This window comes from Hemitrygon akajei, chromosome 3 (assembly GCF_048418815.1).
Source record: "Hemitrygon akajei chromosome 3, sHemAka1.3, whole genome shotgun sequence".
NCBI classification, from domain to species: domain Eukaryota; kingdom Metazoa; phylum Chordata; class Chondrichthyes; order Myliobatiformes; family Dasyatidae; genus Hemitrygon; species Hemitrygon akajei.
The window spans coordinates 206,303,906-206,323,245 of record NC_133126.1 but is presented as its reverse complement, the minus strand read 5'-3'; the positions used below and the strand labels follow the sequence as shown (position 1 = coordinate 206,323,245).

At 43.5% G+C, this 19,340-nt stretch overlaps 1 protein-coding gene across 1 annotated transcript in view; it reads right to left on the bottom strand.

The window, feature by feature from the left end:
• Positions 1–305: 305 nt before the first annotated feature.
• Positions 306–19,340, bottom strand: part of masp1 (MBL associated serine protease 1) — a 370,450-nt gene continuing 351,415 nt past the window's right edge. Inside the window, exons 15-16 of the mRNA XM_073041738.1 lie at positions 6,116–6,215; positions 306–575 (exon numbers count right to left, since the gene is read on the bottom strand). Of these exons, the coding sequence (XP_072897839.1) occupies positions 382–575; positions 6,116–6,215 (294 nt within the window). The 3' untranslated portion in view covers positions 306–381. The remainder of the gene's footprint in view (positions 576–6,115; positions 6,216–19,340) is intronic.

The window sequence follows — 19,340 nt, the reverse complement described above, 5'->3', positions numbered from 1 at the left end:
AAAGACGCCAGAATAACAAGGTGGGGGGGTTGGGAGGGGAAGGAGAACAAGCTAGAAGGTGATAGGTGAAGCCGGGTGGGTGGAAAAGGTAAAAGGCTGGAGAAGAAGGAATCTGATAGGAGAGAAGAGTGGACCATGGGAGAAAAGGTAAGAGGCCTCATAGGAACAATAGTGGATCTGTGTGATCATGGGGAAGTCAAACAACGGTAACAAAGATGAAGATTTTGGATTTCTATATTAAATATTATTTCTATATTAAAAGTCCAGATACATAGTGAAAGTTCTTGATCATCATCAATTTCACTGAAATACTCCACTTTTTTCAATGTTATAAATTATATAAATTATAAAGCAAAGGTATCTCCAAAATATTTTTGATGCTCAAATATTCTTGGCTTTGCTTATATTTTTGATCCACTCGGCACTTTTTCTGACATCTGAATAAACCCCATATCTGTTGTCCTCTCCACAGCCATCTCCCCACGATACTGTCCCTACCAGGAACCAGCGGTGCTTCTCTCTGTCCATAGCCACCATAGGACCCCCAGAATCTCCCTGACAAGCATCACTTCCACCTGCAAGATGAGCAAACCAGGTTAAAAAACAAGGTGTCTTGACTTTCATTGAGCATGCTTAGATTTCGTTAGCCATTGGTTATGTTTCTTCTGGAGCTAAAGGGACAAACCTGATAGGGAAAGAACACCACCACAAAAAGTGCAGTGAGCAAGTGTATAAGAATAGGACTGGGGCAGGAGACACAAGGAAAGGGAGAATTTGTATCAGAATAGAATTGCAGGGATTTAGAGAGAGTGGATTGGGTCAAGTTGTTTTATGGGAAGGATGTAATAGAGAAATGGAGGTCATTTAAGGGTGAAATTATGAGGGTAAAGAATCTTTATGTTCCTGTTAGGTTGAAAGGAAAGGTTAAAGGTTTGAAAGCGCCATGGTTTTCAAGGGATATTAGAAACTTGGTTCGAAAAAAGAGGGATGTCTACAATAGATATAGGCAGCATGGAGTAAAGGAATTGCTCAAGGAATATAAAGAATGTAAAAGGAAACTTAAGAAAGAGATTAGAAAAGCTAAAAGAAGTTACGAGTTTGGTTTGGCAAATAAGGTGGAAGTAAATCCGAAAGTCTTCTACAGTTATATTAAAAGCAAGAGGATAGTGAGGGATAAAATTGGTCCCTTAGAGAATCAGGGTGGTCAGCTATGTGTGGAGCCGAGGGAGATGGGAGAGATTTTGAACGATTTCTTCTCTTCGGTATTCACTAAGGAGAAGGATATTGAATGGTGTAAGGTGTGGGAAACAAGTAAGGAAGTTATGGAACCTATGACAATTAAAGAGGTGGAAGTACTGGCGCTTTTAAGAAATTTAAAAGTGGATAAATCTCCGGGTCCTGACCGGATATTCCCCAGGACCTTGAGGGAAGTTTGTGTAGAGATAGCAGGAGCTCTGACGGAGATCTTTCAGATGTCATTAGAAACGGGGATTGTGCCGGAGGATTGGCGTATTGCTCATGTGGTTCCATTGTTTAAAAAGGGTTCTAGAAGTAAGCCTGGCAATTATAGACCTGTCAGTTTGACATCAGTGGTGGGTAAATTAATGGAAAGTATTCTTAGAGATAGTATTTATAATTATCTGGATAGACAGGATCTGATTAGGAGTAGCCAGCATGGATTTGTGCATGGAAGGTCATGTTTGACAAACCTTATTGAATTTTTTGAAGAAGTTACGAGGAATGTTGACGAGGGTAAGGCAGTGGATGTAGTCTATATGGACTTCAGCAAGGCCTTTGACAAAGTTCCACATGGAAGGTTAGTTAAGAAGGTTCAGTCGTTAGGTATTAATGCTGGAGTAATAAAATGGATTCAACAGTGGCTAGATGGGAGATGCCAGAGAGTAGTGGTGGATAATTGTTTATCGGGATGGAGGCCGGTGACTAGCGGGGTGCCTCAGGGATCTGTTTTGGGCCCAATGTTGTTTGTAATATACATAAATGATCTGGATGATGGGGTGGTAAATTGGATTAGTAAGTATGCTGATGATACTAAGGTAGGAGGTGTTGTGGATAATGAGGTGGGTTTTCAAAGCTTGCAGGGAGATTTATGCCGGTTAGAAGAATGGGCTGAACGTTGGCAGATGGAGTTTAATGCTGAGAAGTGTGAGGTTCTACATTTTGGCAGGAATAATCCAAATAGAACATACAGGGTAAATGGTAGGGCATTGAGGAATGCAGTGGAACAGAGAGATCTAGGAATAACAGTGCATAGTTCCCTGAAGGTGGAGTCTCATGTAGATAGGGTGGTGAAGAAGGCTTTTGGAACGCTGGCCTTTATAAATCAGAGCATTGAGTACAGAAGTTGGGATGTAATGTTAAAATTGTACAAGGCATTGGTAAGGCCAAATTTGGAATATTGTGTACGGTTCTGGTCACCGAATTATAGGAAAGATATCAATAAATTAGAGAGAGTGCAGAGACGATTTACTAGGATGTTACCTGGGTTTCAGCACTTAAGTTACAGAGAAAGGTTGAACAAGTTAGGTCTCTATTCATTGGAGCGTAGAAGGTTGAGGGGGGATTTGATCGAGGTATTTAAAATGTTGAGAGAGATAGATAGAGTTGACGTGAATAGGCTGTTTCCATTGAGAGTAGGGGAGATTCAAACGAGAGGACATGATTTGAGAGTTAGGGGGCAAAAGTTTAAGGGAAACAAGAGGGGGTATTTCTTTACTCAGAGAGTGATAGCTGTGTGGAATGAGCTTCCTGTAGAAGTAGTAGAGGCCAGTTCAGTTGTGTCATTTAAGGTAAAATTGGATAGGTATATGGACAGGAAAGGAGTGGAGGGTTATGGGCTGAGTGCGGGTAGGTGGGACTAGGTGAGATTAAGAGTTCGGCACGGACTAGGAGGGCCGGAATGGCCTGTTTCCGTGCTGTGATTGTTAAATGGTTATATGGTTAATAGGACTGGGGCAGGAGACTCAGGGAAAAGGGAGAATTCGATCAGAATAGAACCAGTGCAGTAAACTTGAGCAACAGGGTGAATTTGTATCAGAACAAAACTGGGGCAGGAGACTCAGGGAAAGGGAGAATTTATAGACAATAGACAATAGGTGCAGAAGTAGACCATTCGGCCCTTTGAGCCTGCACCGCCATTCTGAGATCATGGCTGATCATCTACTATCAATACCCGGTTCCTGCCTTGTCCCCATATCTCTTGATTCCCCTATCCATAAGATACCTATCTAGCTCCTTCTTGAAAGCATCCAGAGAATTGGCCTCCACTGCCTTCCGAGGTAGTGCATTCCAGACCCCCACAACTCTCTGGGAGAAGAAGTTTTTCCTTAACTCTGTCCTAAATGACCTACCCCTTATTCTCAAACCATGCCCTCTGGTACTGGACTCTCCCAGTATCTGGAACATATTTCCTGCCTCTATCTTGTCCAATCCCTTAATAATCTTATATGTTGCAATCAGATCCCCTCTCAATCTCCTTAATTTCAGCGTGTACAAGCTCAGTCTCTCTAACCTCTCTGCGTAAGACAGTCCGGACATCCCAGGAATTAACCTCGTGAATCTATGCTGCACTTCCTCTACAGCCAGGATATCCTTCCTTAACCCTGGAGACCAAAACTGTACACAATACTCCAGGTGTGGTCTCACCAGGGCCCTGTACAAATGCAAAAGAATTTCCTTGCTCTTGTACGCAATTCCCTTTGTAATAAAGGCCAACATTCCATTAGCCTTCTTCACTGCCTGCTGCACTTGCTCATTCACCATCAGTGACTGATGAACAAGGACTCCTAGATCTCTTTGTATTTCTCCCTTACCTAACTCTACACCGTTCAGATAATAATCTGCCTTCCTGTTCTTACTCCCAAAGTGGATAACCTCACACCTATTCACATTAAACATCATCTGCCAAGTATCTGCCCACTCACTCAGCCTATCCAAGTCACCCTGAATTCTCCTAACATCCTCATCACATGTCACACTGCCACTCAGCTTAGTATCATCAGCAAACTTGCTGATGTTATTCTCAATGCCTTCATCTAAATCGTTGATGTAAATCGTAAACAGCTGTGGTCCCAATACCAAGCCCTGTGGCACCCCACTAGTCACCACCTGCCATTCCGAGAAACACCGTTGCCCTTTGCTTTCTATCTGCCAACCAGTTTTCTATTCATGTCAATATCTTCCCCCCAATGCCATGAGCTCTGAATTTGTATCAGAATAGAACTGGGGCAGGAGACACAAGGAAAGGGAGAAATGGGAGTAACACAAAAAATACTGGAGGAACTCTGCAGGTAAAGCAGCATCTATGGAGAGGAATAATGTTTCAGGCTGAGACCCTTCATCAGGACTGGGCTCGAAATGATGACTGTTTATTCATTTCCACAGATGCTGCCTGACCTGCCGATTTCCTCTAGCATTTTGTGTGCGCTGCTCTGGATTTGCAGCATTCTTTGTGCTGAGGAGAATTTGTAGATGTTCCGATTGGTCTTTGAAATGAGAACATTAATAAGTGACATCTTTAAGGTTTTCAAGTTCCTTAAAGTTGTCATAGCCAGGTGGTGAAGTGGGGGTGAGCTCCCACTGTAGCAAGGATGTGGCGGTGGAATGAACCCAAGTGCTGAACATGGGCGCGGAGGCCGAGGAGGGAGATGCTGCCATCGTAGTGAGCGTGGGAAGGGTTCCAAGGGGGGTTTTACCCAGGGTCTTGGTAGATAATTCAGGAACAAGGCTAGACTTAGAACTGATAGTCCTAAACACCATAGAGTGAAGTTACTCGTACACGAGTCAACCAACAAACTGGCACCTTTTAGTAGTGGTCACAGGGTTCTTATACTACTCTGGTTGATGGAATGCAGGTGTTGGTAATTATTGGAACCTGGGAATAGATTGGGAACTAAACAAGGTGTTAAAGGCCCAATTCCTGAGTAAGACAGCCAGGTGCTAGGAGGGACCATGACACCCACTCCCTATTAAATGCTGCCAAAGACATGTGTCTCAAACAGCCTCTTACAACCAAGTCCAATTTATGTGTGGCTTAGCTACTAAGCCCAGTGGAACTGTTTCTTCTGATAGGAGAAGGGGCAAAGGCAGTTTAGTGGCACTTTAAAACCTGTTACTTCAGACAGATGTGGCTCGTCAGCTGTGACTGGCAGTTCATCTAGGAGAAGGAAAACTCTGATCTCAAAGCTCTGCTGCCTTGTGGCTATATGCACTCGTGGGAAAGGCTTCGGGAGTAAATTCTGAGGAAATATCTGGAGCTGGAGTCCTTAAGGCAGTCCTACACTGGGTTCAATGCTGACTGGCAACTCCTGAGATGCTGCTGGTGTCAAACGGTATTGGTCTCTGATATTCCTTTTGAGAAGGGGAGCCTGCGTGGACAACAGCTTGCTCTCTATCTTGTATTGCCTTAGCTTGCATATCACGTAGACAGCTGGGATGCAACATTGATGGTCGACCCTAACCAACAGAGAGCCTTACAGTTTGCAAATGATAAGAAATTTGATATAGATTGTGATAAATACACACTCCAGCATAGATAGTAATCAAAGAGCTCAATTGAAGTTCATAGAGAACAAACGAAAAGGAGAATATATGAGAAATATCATCTGGACCAGGTGATCTCTCCCTGGTGGGAGTTAATCCCATTAATCATTTGAAAACAGGTTTGAATCGGTGCTGGAGAATGAGGAATTCTTAAGGGTACATTTGGAAGGTGGTGGAGTGGACGTGGCAGACCTTTCAGCATACAGGAGTGAGATAAGACATTCTGGGGTCTTGCACAGACATAATATCTCCTTTCACTGCTTCATCATTACCATTGTCATAACACAATCATATACAGGACTTAAGGAACCAGTTATTATCTCAGATATTAGAGAAGGTTGTTCTGAGAATTTTATCTGAATAACGGAGGAGGTACTGGGACCAGATATTTGAGAGACCGTGATGAATGGACTGGTGAAGAGTGAAATGGTTTACTGCTGTGTCCACATGACAGGAAGATGAATGCTGTTAACTAAATTGTGAACACATTCAGCTGCTCTAACTACTGTGCTTAGGCATGTAATCTAATGTGATCAGACTAGAATGTGGCCATTACCTTGCTTGAGTCCGGCACAGATCATATCGTTTGTGACTTTTCTCCCAAGCTGAGAATAAACATTCTTGCAATGGTTATGGTCCACGATCGGAATCTCAATCTAAACAACAAAGCTAAGGTCAGTTTTGTGTTAAACACTGAAAGTAAATGAGATGTCTTCCATAAATATTCACTGCTAAGTCTATTCTGCCTTCTGCTCGACTAGAATAATTTCGAAGGTGCATTAAACACCTGTATAGTGGGTTAGTCAGAATTACAATCAGGTTTAATATCACCAGCATATATTGTGAAATATGTTGTTTTGTGGCAGCAGTACGAGGGGTGATTAATAAATTCGTGGCCTAAGGTAGAAGGAGTCAATTTTAGAAACCTAGCACATTTATTTTTCAACATAGTCCCCTCCTACATTTACACACTTAGTCCAGTGGTCGTGGAGCATACGGATCCCTTCTTTGTAGAAGTCGACATCTTGAACCTCCAGAAAGTGGTCCACAGCAGGGGTGATTGATAAGTTTGTGGCCTAAGGTAGAAGATGACTTATACAGCTCTCGTTACATGCACGTGCAGTTCAACTCTTTGAGTGATTATGCAGAAAGTATGAAGTTAATAACTCCACTCCTTCTACCATAGGCCACAAACTTATCAATCACCCCTGATGTGCAGCACTTTTTGGCGGTCCAAGACGCCGACTTCTACAAAGAAGGGATCCGTATGCTCCACGACTACTGGACTAAGTGTGTAAATGTAGGAGGACACTTTGTTGAAAAATAAATGTACTAAGTTTTCTAAAATCGACTCTTACCCTAGGCCATGAATTTATCAATCACCCGTCGTACATTGCAATACATAATGTATGTATTATGGATATCCAGAGACTGGATATATGAGTATTTGGATAGACATGGACTGATTAGGGACAGTCACCATGGCTTTGTGCATAAGTTTTGTGAGGAAGTTACCAGGAAAGTTGATGACAGACAGACAGACAGACAGACATACTTTATTGATCACGAGGGAAATTGGGTTTCGTTACAGCTGTACCAACCAAGAATAGTGTAGAAATATAGCAATATAAAACCATAAATAATTAAATAATAATAAGTTAATCATGCCAAGTGGAAATAAGTCTAGGACCAGCCTATTGGCTCAGGGTGTCTGACACTCTGAGGGAGGAGTTGTAAAGTTTGATGGCCACAGGTAGGAATGACTTCCTATGTCACTCAGTGTTGTATCTCGGTGGAATGAGTCTCTGGCTGAATGTACTCCTGTGCCTAACCAGTACATTATGGAGTGGATGAGAGTCATTGTCCAAAATGGCATGCAACTTGGACAGCATCCTTTTTTCAGACACCACCATCAGAGAGTCCAGTTCCACCCCAACAACATCACTGGCCTTACAAATGAGTTTGTTGATTCTGTTGGTGTCTGCTACCCTCAGCCTGCTGCCCCAGCAAACAACAGCAAACATGATAGCACTGGCCACCACAGACTCGTAGAGCATCCTTAGCATCGTCCGGCAGATGTTTAAGGACCTCAGTCTCCTCAGGAAATAGAGACGGTTCTGACCCTTCTTGTAGACAGCCTCAGTGTTCTTTGACCAGTCCAGTTTATTGTCAATTCATATCCCCAGGAATCTGTAATCCTCCACACTGACCCCTTGGATGGAAACAGGGGTCACTGGTGCCTTAGCCCTCCTCAGGTTCACCACCAGCTCCTTAGTCTTTTTCACATTAAACTGCAGATGATTCTGCTTGCATCATGTGACAAAGTTTCCCACCATAGCCCTGTACTCAGCCTCATCCCCCTTGCTGATGCATCCAACCATGGCAGAGTCATCAGAAAACTTCTGAAGATGGCAAGACTCTGTGCAGTAGTTGAAGTCCGAGGTGTAGATGGTGAAGAGAAAGGGAGACAGGACAGTCCCCTGTGGAGCCCCAGTGCTGCTGACCACTCTGACTTTAGCAAGTCCCTGGTCAGACTCCACTTGGAGTACTATGCTCAGTTCTGGTCGCCTCACTACAGGAAGGATGTGGAACTATATAAAGGGTGCAGAGGAGATTTACAAGGATGTTGCCTCGACTGGGGAGCATGCCTAATGAGAATAGCTTGAGTGAACTCGGCCTTTTCTCCTTGGAGTGAAGGAAAATTAGAGGTGACCTGATAGAGGTATATAAGATAGATAGATAGATAGATACTTTATTCATCCCCATGGGGAAATTCAACTTTTTGAATTTTTGATGATGAGAGGTATTGACTGTATGGATAGTCGGAGGCTTTTTCCCAGGGCTGAAATGGTTGCCACAAGAGGACACAGGTTTAAGGTGCTGGGGAGTAGGTACAGAGATGTCAGGGGTAAGTTTTTTATTCAGAGAGTGGTAAGTGTGTGGAATGGGCTGCTGGCAACGGTGGTGGAGGCGGATATGATAGGGTCTTTTAAGAGACCTTTGGATAGGTACATGGTGCTTAGAAAGATAGAGGGATATAGGTAAGCCTAGGTAATTTCTAAAGTAAGTACACATTTGGCACAGCATGGTGGGCCAAAGGGCTTGTATTGTGCTGTAGGTTTTAAATGTTTTATGTTCTATGATCTGGATGATAATATGGTTAACTGGATCACCAATTTCGTGGATGACACAGATTGGGGGTGTAGTGGGCAGCAAGGAAGGCTGGCAGGATCTAGACCAGCTTGAAAATGGGCTGAAAAATGGCAGATTGAATTTAATGCAGACACATGTGAGGTGTTGCACTTTGGTAGAACCAGCCAGGGTAGGTCTTACACAGTGAATGATAGAGCACTGAGGAGTGCTGTTGAACAAAGGGATCTGGAAATACAGGTCCATAATTCATTGAAAGTGGCATCACAGGTAGATAGGGTTGTAAAGAAAGCTTTTGACATATTAGCCTTCATAAATCAAAGTACTGAGTACAGGAGATGGGCTGTTATGTTGACATTATAGAAGATGTTGGTGAGGCCTAATTCGGAGTATTGTGTGCAGTGTTGGTCACCTATCTACAGGAAAGACCTGAGCTACATCATCATTGATGTAACCTGGGGTTATCGGGTGTTTCAGGTCTTTCAACATCAATCATTCTCACCCAGGTGACCCAGTCAGGGTTGCTCAGGCCCTGGCTTGTGTCCCAGTAGTATTGGTCCGTGGGTCACACTTTTGATGCATAGCCATCTGGAGGCATTTCTCCTGTAATGCCAAGGAGAGAGTAGCTTTTGCACAGCTAGCAGCTAGAAAAACCTCTACAGCCCACCTCTATAGACTCACATCGTGTCCTCCACCCATGTCTGGTGCTGCTCTACCAGCTCCTGGTATTTTGTTTTCTTATGCTCAAATGCCTCCTCAATTGGGTCTTCTCAAAGAACTGTGAGCTCTACTATGATACCTGCTTTGAGGTTTCTGACAGAAGGACCATGTCAGGCCTCAGGAATGATGATGTGATGAAGTCAGGGAACTTTAATTGCTTGCCAATATCGACTTTCAGTTGCCAGTCAGACACTATGGTGAGAAAACCTGCTGGTAATGTGGGCTGAGGCTGTGGTTGGTCTAAGGCTTTGATAGAGTCTGTGGGATTTCTGGATTGTTGAGGTGCCTTCTATTGTTAATAGATGAGAAGGTACTTTTTGCCACTGCCTTCAGCACCTGTCATAGTGCCAGTGGTAGCAGCCTTCTCCCAGGACTTCTGGGCAGCTGCTGTAGATATGTTCAGGACATTCTGGAGTGGGAGGGTGATCAGCCAGTGGTCGTGGCGCACATAAGTACAAACAATATAGGTAAAAAACTGGATGAGGTCCTACAAGGTGAATTTAGGGAGTTAGGAGATAAACTAAAAAGTAAGACCACAAAGGTAATAATCTCTGGATTACTACCAGTGCCACGTGCTAGTCAAAGTAGAAATAGGAGGATATTTCAGATGAATACATGGCTTGAAAAATGGTGCAAGGGGGAGGGATTCAAATTTCTGGGGCATTGGAACCAATTCTGGGGAAGGTGGGACCGGTACAAACAGGATGGTCTGCACCTGGGCTGGACTGGAACCAATGTCCGAGGGGGAGCATTTGCTACTGCTGTTCAGGAAGATTTAAACTAATGTGGCAGGGGGATGGGAACAAGTGCAGAGAGACAGAGGGGTGTAAAATGAGGGTAGAAGCAAAAAGTAGTAAGGTGAAAAGTAAAAGTGGAAGGCAAGCAAATCCAGGGCAAAAATCAAAAAGGACCACTTTTCAACATAATTGTATAAGGGCTAAGAGTGTTGTGAAAACAAGCCTGAAGGCTTTGTGTGTCAATGCAAGGAGCATTCGTAACCAGGTGGATGAATTGAATGTGCAGATAGTTATTAATGAATATGATATAGTCGGGATCACACAGACATGGCTCCAGGGTGACCAAGGATGAGAGCTCAACATCCAGGGATATTCAATATTCAGAAGGGATAGACAGGAAAGAAAAGGAGGTGGGGTAGCGTTGCTGGTTAGAGAGGAGATTAATGCAGTAGAAAGGAAGGACATTAGCCTGGAGGATGTGGAATCGATATGGGTAGAGCTGTATAACACTAAGGGGCAGAAAACGCTGGTGGGAGTTGTGTACAGGCCACCTAACAGTAGTAGTGAGGTTGGGGATGGCATTAAACAGGAAATTAGAAATGCGTGCAATAAAGGAACAGTAGTTATAATGGGTGACTTCAATCTACATATAGACTGGTTGAACCAAATTGGTAAGGGTGCTGAGGAAGAGGATTTCTTGGAATGTATGCGGGATGGTTTTCTGAACCAACATGTCGAGGAACCAACTAGAGAGCAGGCTATTCTAGATTGGGTATTGAGCAATGAGGAAGGGTTAGTTAGCAATCTTGTCATGTGAGGCCCCTTGGGTAAGAGTGACCATAATATGGTGGAATTCTTCATTAAGATGGAGAGTGACGTAGTTAATTCAGAAACAAAGGTTCTGAACTTAAAGAAGGGTAACTTTGAAGGTATGAGACGTGAATTAGCTAAGATAGACTGGCAAATGATACTTAAAGGGTTGACGGTGGATATGCAACGGCAAGCATTTAAAGAACGCATGGATGAACTACAACAAATGTTCATCCCAGTTTGGCAAAAGAATAAACCAGGGAAGGTAGTGCACCCGTGGCTGACAAGGGAAATTAGGGATAGTATCAATTCTAAGGAAGAAACATACAAATTAGCCAGAAAAAGCGGCACACCTGAGGACTGGGAGAAATTCAGAGTCCAGCAGAGGAGGACAAAGGGCTTAATTAGGAAAGGGAAAAAAGATTATGAGAGAAAGCTGGCAGGGAACATAAAAACTGACTGGAAAAGCTTTTATAGATATGTGAAAAGAAAAAAGATTGGTTAAGACAAATATAGGTCCCTTATAGTCAGAAACAGGTGAATTGATCATGGGGAACAAGGACAAGGCAGACCAATTGAATAACTACTTTGGTTCTGTCTTCACTAAGGAGGACATAAATAATCTTTCTTAAATAGTAGGGGACCAAGGGTCTAGTGAAATGGAGGAACTGAGGGAAATACATGTTAGTAGGGAAGTGGTGTTAGGTAAATTGAAGGGATTAAAGTCAGATAAATCCCCAGGGCCAGATGGTCTGCATCCCAGAGTGCTTAAGGAAGTAGCCCAAGAAATAGTGGATGCATTAGTGATAATTTTTCAAAACTCCTTAGATTCTGGATTAGTTCCTGAGGATTGGAGGGTGGCTAATATATCCCCACTTTTTATAAAAGGAGGGAGAGAGAAACCGGGGAATTATAGACCGGTTAGCCTGACATCGGTGGTGGGAAAAATGCTAGAGTCGGTTATCAAAGATGAGATAACAGCACATTTGGAAAGAGGTGAAATCATCAGACAAAGTCAGCATGGATTTGTGAAAGAAAAATCATGTCTGATGAATCTTATAGAATTTTTTGAAGATGTAACTAGTAGAGTGGATAGGGGAGAACCAGTGGATGTGGTATATTTGGATTTTCAAAAGGCTTTTGACAAGATCCCACACAGGAGATTAGTGTGCAAACTTAAAGCACATGGTATTGGGGGTATGGTATTGATATGGATAGAGAATTGGTTGGCAAACAGGAAGCAAAGAGTGGGAATAAACGGGACCTTTTCAGAATGACAGGCAGTGACTAGTGGGGTACCGCAAGGCTCAGTGCTGGGACCCCAGTTGTTTACAATATATATTGATGATTTAGACAAAGGAATTAAATGCAGCATCTCCAAGTTTGCGGATGACACGAAGCTGGGTGGCAGTGTTAGCTGTGAGGAGGATGCTAAGAGGATGCAGGGTGACTTGGATAGGTTAGGTGAGTGGGCAAATTCATGGCAGATGCAATTTAATGTGGATAAATGTGAGGTTATCCACTTTGTTTGCAAGAACAGGAAAACAGATTATTATCTGAATGGTGGCCAATTAGGAAAAGGGGAGGTGCAACGAGACCTGGGTGTCATTCTACACCATTCATTGAAAGTGGGCATGCAGGTACAGCAGGCGGTGAAAAAGGCAAATGGTATTTTGGCATTCATAGCAAGAGGTTTCAAGTACAGGAGCAGGGAGGTTCTACTGCAGTTGTACAAGGCCTTGGTGAGACCACACCTAGAATATTGTGTGCAGTTTTGGTCCCCTAATCTGAGGAAAGACATTCTTGCCATAGAGGGAGTACAAAGAAGGTTCACCAGATTGATTCCTGGGATGGTAGGACTTTCATATGAAGAAAGACTGGATCGACTAGGCCTATACTCACTGGAATTTAGAAGATTGAGGGGGGATCTTATTGAAACGTATGAAATTCTAAAGGGATTGGACAGGCTAGATGCAGGAAAATTGTTTCCGATGTTGGGGGATTCCAGAATGAGGGGTCACAGTTTAAGGATAAAGGAGAAGCCTTTTAGGACTGAGATGAGGAAAAACTTCTTCACACAGAGAGTGGTGAATCTGTAGAATTCTCTGCCACAGGAAACAATTGAGGCCAGTTCATTGGCTATACTTAAAAGGGAATTAGATATGGCCCTTGTGGTTAAAGGGATCAGGGGGTATGGAGAGAAAGCAGGAACAGGGTTCTGAGTTGGATGATCAGCCATGATCATACTGAATGGCGGTGCAGGCTCGAAGGGCCGAATGGCCTACTCCTGCACCTATTTTCTATGTTTCTATGTTCCAGAGTCCCTTTGCTAGATCAGAGAGGATATAATGGTGCCTCAATTTTGCCCCAAGCAAAACGGTTTGCTGGACGAGGAAGGACGTTGTACACAGTCTAGATCATTAACTTGATGTGCTGGGGTCCTGTCTGCCAGATGGTGACTAGGAGATCTTCTGTTTCAGTGCACCCTCCCACTGTCCAAGCTATCTGCTGCCCCATCCTGGTGGGCCCTTTTGAAGCAGTTTGAAGGGAAGCTGCCCAGCCCTGACTGACCCAGATGTCACTGTCCCTACCAGATCTCTGTGCCTCAGACATGAACTCAGTCATTTCCACTGTGTCTTGGCCTTCCATTTCCTATCGGCCCAGACCTCAAAGCCTGCTCACGAGACTTGGGGGTTGCTGGACTCTCTGTACAGTAGCAATTCTCTTGTATGGAAAACCATGAACTCCTGGTTCAAGCTGTTGAAGAGAAGCTGCAGTTTATTCATCATCCTATACATGTAAATAAGATTGAAAGAGTAAAAGAAAATTTATGTGGATGTTGCTGGGACTGGGGGACCTGAGTTATAAGATTGAATTGGTTAGGACTTTATTCCTTGCAATGTAGAGGATTGAAGGGAGATTTGATAGAGGTATACAAAATTATTAGTGGTATAGATGGGGTAAATGAAAGCAGGCTTTTTCCACCGAAGTTGTGCAGGGCTACAACGAGAGATCATGGGTAAGGGTGAAAGGTGAAACTTTTATGGGGAACATGAGGAAAACTTCTTCATTCAGAGATTTGAGAGTATGGAATGAGCTGTGTGTGCAAGTGGTGCATGTGAGCTCGATTTCAACGTTTATGTACATGGATGTTAGTGGTATGGAGGGCTACGGTATAGTGCAGGTCGAGGGGAATCAGCAGTTTTAATGGTTCAGCATGGACAAGATTGGCCAAAAGGCCTCCTTTTGTGCCATATTTTCCTATGACTCTATAAAATAAACTCTATAAAATAGTGTGGCGTGTGGCCACGAGGTAAGGCATCAGTCTAGTGATCTGAACGTCCCTAGTTTGAGCCTCGCTGAGGCAGCGTGTTGTGTCCTTGCGCAAGGCACTTAACCACACATTGCACTGCGATGACACTGGTGCCAAATTGTCTGGGTCCTTCTCTTGGACAACATCAAAGGCATGGAGAGGGGAGACGCAGCATGGGCAACTGCAGGGCTTCCATACAACCCTGCTCAGGATTCAGTATCATCGAAAATCGATGGACAGCTGAAGAAGAATAAAATAAATTAAATAAGTTGTGTAAAAAGAGTAAAAGAAAAGGTGAGGTAGTGTTCAATGTCCATTCAGATATCTGATGGTAGAGGGTAACAAGCTGTTCCTGAACCCTGTACCTTCTTCTTGATGGTAGCAACGAGAAGAGGGCATGTCCTAGATGATGAAGGTTCATTATGATGGATGCCACCTTTTGGAGACATCACCTTTTAAAGGTGTTCTCAATTCTAGAGAGGCGAGTGCTCATGATGGAGCTGGCTGAGTTTACAACTTTCTGCAGCTTTTTAAAATCCTGTGCAGTGACCCCTCCGGTTTATGCAATCAGTTAGAATGCTCTCCATGGTACATTTGTAGAAATTTGCAAGAGTCTTTGGTGTTATACAAAGCCTTCTCAAACTCCTAATGAAATACAGCCGCTGTTGTAGCTTCTTTGCAATTGGATCAATATGTTGTGCCCAGATAGATCTTCAGAGATGTTACACCCAGGAACTTGCAACTGCTCTCCATTGCTGATCCCTCTTCCTGAAGTCCACAATCAATTCCTTGGTCTTGAGAGTAAAGGCACATGGGATCCAAGACATGTTGATTAACTGGCTTAATGAAAAGGTACTAAGGGTGCAGTGGACAGTTGTTAAGTCTGTGACTGTTGAAGTACCACAGGGATTGGTGTTTGGACCTCTGCTGTTTGTGGTATATAGTAATAACTTGGATTTAAATGCAGGAAGTATGATTCTTAAATATGCACAACTTGAAACTTGGTGACATTGTGGATAGCAAATAAGTTTCTCTAAACCTGCAGGAAAATATAAATCAGATGGAAAGTTGGGCAGAGTGATGGAGATGGAATTCCCAACAAGTGCAAAGTGTTGCATTGTGAAGTCAAATAGGGATAGGACATATGCAGTAACTGGTGTGAGCTGAGGAATATGAATAGTAGGGTGCTAAGAGAACTAGGGGCGTGTCCATAGTTCCCTAAAGGTGGTAAGACATGTACAAAGGGTGGTGAAGGGGGCATACGGCATGCTTGTCATCATTGGCTGAGTAACAGAATTTGAGTTGGGAATATTATGTTGCAGTTATACAAAACACTTATTGGGTGCAATTCTGATTGCCACACTACTGGAAAGTACAAACAGTCAAAGTAATTTTATTATTAATGTACAAATATATCACCATATACAACCCTGATTCATTTTCTTGTGGGTATTCATAGTAAATAAAAAACAAAAAATTTTAAAAAAGAGTCCTTGGAGGTAAGTCCATAGGTTGTGGAGTCAGTTCAGTGATGGGGCAGATGAAATTGGGTGAAATTATCTCCTCTGGTTCAGGAGCAAGATGATTGAGGTGAAATAACTGTTCCTGAACCTGGTGGTGTGGGTCCTGAGACTCCTGTACCTTCTTCCTGATGGCAGTAGTGAGAAGAGAGCATGACTTGGGTGGTGAGGGTCCTCAATGATGGATGATGCTTTCCTGTGACAGAGCTCATGTAGATGTGCTCAGTGGTGGAGAGTGTGGGGAAAGATGTGGTTGCACTATAGACAGTGCAAGAGGAGGTTCACCAGGATGGAGGTTAATAATGAAAAGAGATTGGGTAAGCTGGAGCAAAGGAGACTGGGGGTGACCTCAAAGTCAAAATTAAGTTTATTGTCAGATGTGTGCATTGAAAACAGAGGCAAAACATTCACAATCAAAGCATAAGTTACATAAATTATAATATAAATTATACAAAAGCAAAAGGGACATCAATAGTTAGGCAACTGAGTCATGAATGACTTGGGCCAAAGGGTCTGTTTCCATGCTGTAGGACTCTATGATATTACAGAGGCAAAAACTGTCCAGTGAAATGAGGCAAAGAATAGTGAGAAACTGGTCACAGTATGAGGAGGAGATTGCAACAGAACAGTGGAATGAAAATACTTTGGTGAAATTATGAGTAAAAGATAAATGGCATTAAATTATACACATTGAAATTATTACTGATATAAAGTTCAAACAGATTTGTGAAATGGCTGGCTGTTCAGATATGAGATTATTATAAATGGTCACTGAGCTAGAGATAGAACTATAATAGGCGACTGCTATACAAGTTCTGAATAAAAAAAAAATTACGATTGGAAGAAATGGCCAACCCATGACTGCAATCCTGTAGAGTAACGTCATTGGGAGAAATGTACATAATTCACAACCACCGACACTAAATTGGGGTTTCGCTTTGAGAGGCTGGTTTGACATGATGACTTTGTTACGTAAAGACTTTTAGCACGGTTTTGTGTTTAGGTTTTGGAGTTCAATAAAATGTGTTATGGGTTCCATTAAACATGAAGCTCCTCACTTTGCTTTATTTGCAAAAACCTATATTGGTGATCCCGATGCTCCAGGATGATTCTGGAGTTATTGAATATATTGGCTTTGAAACTGCTGGAGTTTCGGGAGCAAAATGCCATTGCTGCATTTGTACAAGCTGAGGCCCAGCTTGCTCTGTGAGACAACACCAAATTCTACTCTGTAGCAGTGTAGCTCGGAAACTCCATGGCTGCGAGAGTGGTGAGTCTGCTTGTACACGATAAATACCGATTGCTGAAAACTCACCTTTTACAGACTTTTGGACTATCAGAGTCTGAGCGTGCCAGACAGTTGCACCCCTTACCCAGTCTCAGTGATACTAGGCCTTTGGCACTAATGGACCATATGCAGTCTCACCTGGGAAATCACTATCCGTGTTTTATTTTCAAATAACACTTCATGCTGAAAATGCATGATCAAAATCGTATGGCCCTTGCTATTGAATTGAATTGACTTTACTTCTTACATCCTTCACACATGAGTAGTAAAAATCTATACGTTACGTCATCATCTAAATGTACAATGTGTGATTTATAGTAATGCACCCATGAAGGATTATATGGAGCTTGCTAAAATGGCTGAAAGTCAACACTCAGCCAGACTGCGGTGCATAATCCCTCCTCCTTTCTCTACTTCAATCAGTGCACTCAGCAAGACCCCCAACATAAGGATGCCTATGGCTGCAAAACAGATGATGCTGTGCCTGTCTTTTCCATGTTTGCATTGGTATGAATGCTAAGAAGTGCTGACTGCCTTCCAACTTCGACAGTGCCAGCACATCAAGACATCAGAGGTCTGTGAACACCACGAGTAACAGCTGCCAGAGTCGTCTACTGTTCATTACGGACACTCTTTCAAAAATACTTCGTCCTGGCCATAGTGGCTAGACTTCTGCTTGGTACAGATTGCCTATGTGCCCAAGGACTGCTATTCAGTCTTAAGAACTGCTGTCTTGAGGCTGTCAAGGACTATGGATCGTTACCCCGCTCCCTCAGTAAGTTCCCCACAATAACTCTGTCAAGCACTTGCACTACCGATTTACTACTGAGTTTACTCAGCTGCTGGGCGAATTCCCAAACCTCATCAAGCACACATTTTCCACTAGTCACAAAACAAGAGGTTGAGCACCACATTCCTACACCTGGCCTGCCAATCTTTGTGCACACATATCGACTGGACCCAGAAAAGCTGGCAACTGCTAAGGCTGAGTTTGCTATCATGGAAATACTTGGCATTTTACACAGGTTGAATACCCCCCTTGGCTTTCCCCTCCATATGGTCCCCAAGTCCAATGCTGGTTGTTGCCCATATGGTGATTGCTGCACCTTAATGAGTCCACCACCCCCGATCATTACGCGGTCCCACACATCCAGAAAGTAATTAAACAAGCCAGAAAGTAATTTTTTTCCAAAATTGATCTAGTTAGGGGCTGTGTGCTTGGAGGACATTCCCAAAAACAGCTGTGATAACTCCGTTTTGACCCATTCGGCATTTGGGATTGATTAGTAAGAGCCAATTAAAGGAAAGTAGGGGCAAGTACAGAGGCTGTTGTCTGAGTGGGCAGGGTCAGAGTGGTGATTTTAAGGATTTAGCTCTTCAAGGCTTCAGCAAAGAGTGGCTTCACTCTGAGTAAGTTATATCTGCTCAGCTAGGACAGTAGGGATGATAGGCAGGATAGTGAAATGCTCCTGTTGTAGGATGTGGTTAGACGGGGAGACCTCCAGTGAAACACATCTAGCTGCAGTTTCTAACAAACCATGTTGAGGAGTTTGATCTGGAACTGGATGAACTCTGGATCATTTGAGAAGCTGAAGGGGTGATTAATAGGACACACAGAAAGGTAGTTACAAGGTGCAGGACTGGACAGGAAACTGGGTGACAGTCAGGAAGGGAAAGCAGCCAGTCCAGAGTACCCCTGCAGCTATCCCCCTCAACAACAGGTATATCACTTTGGCTAAGGTTAGGGGGTTTGGGGGGGATGATCCAACAGAGGAAAATCACAGTGGTCAGGTCTCTGGTACCAAGTCAGCCTCTGTGACTCAGAGGGGGGGGGGGTGAGAAGAGGCATGCTGTGTTAATAGAGGATTCATTAGTTAGGGGGATGGACAGGAGGTTCTGTGGATGAGAATAAGATTCCCAGATGGTACGTTGCCTCCTGGATGCCAGGGTCTGCGATATATCAGTATTCTTAAGTGGAGGGATGAACAGCCAGAAGTTGTGGCTCATGTAGGTACCAATGACATGAGTAGAATGAGTGATGAGGTTCTGCAAAGGGAATTAAAGGGCAGGACCTCCGGTGGTTGCACGGGGATGGGAACCTGGGTGCCACAACAGTTAGTGGAGAGGCTGTGGAGAAAGATGCTGGTAAGACATCAGAAAAAGTTAGGAATCGAAAGGCTGATCATGGTGTGACTAGTGTCTGGAGCTGCCCACATTGCAGTGCAGGAAGGACTGAAGGAAAA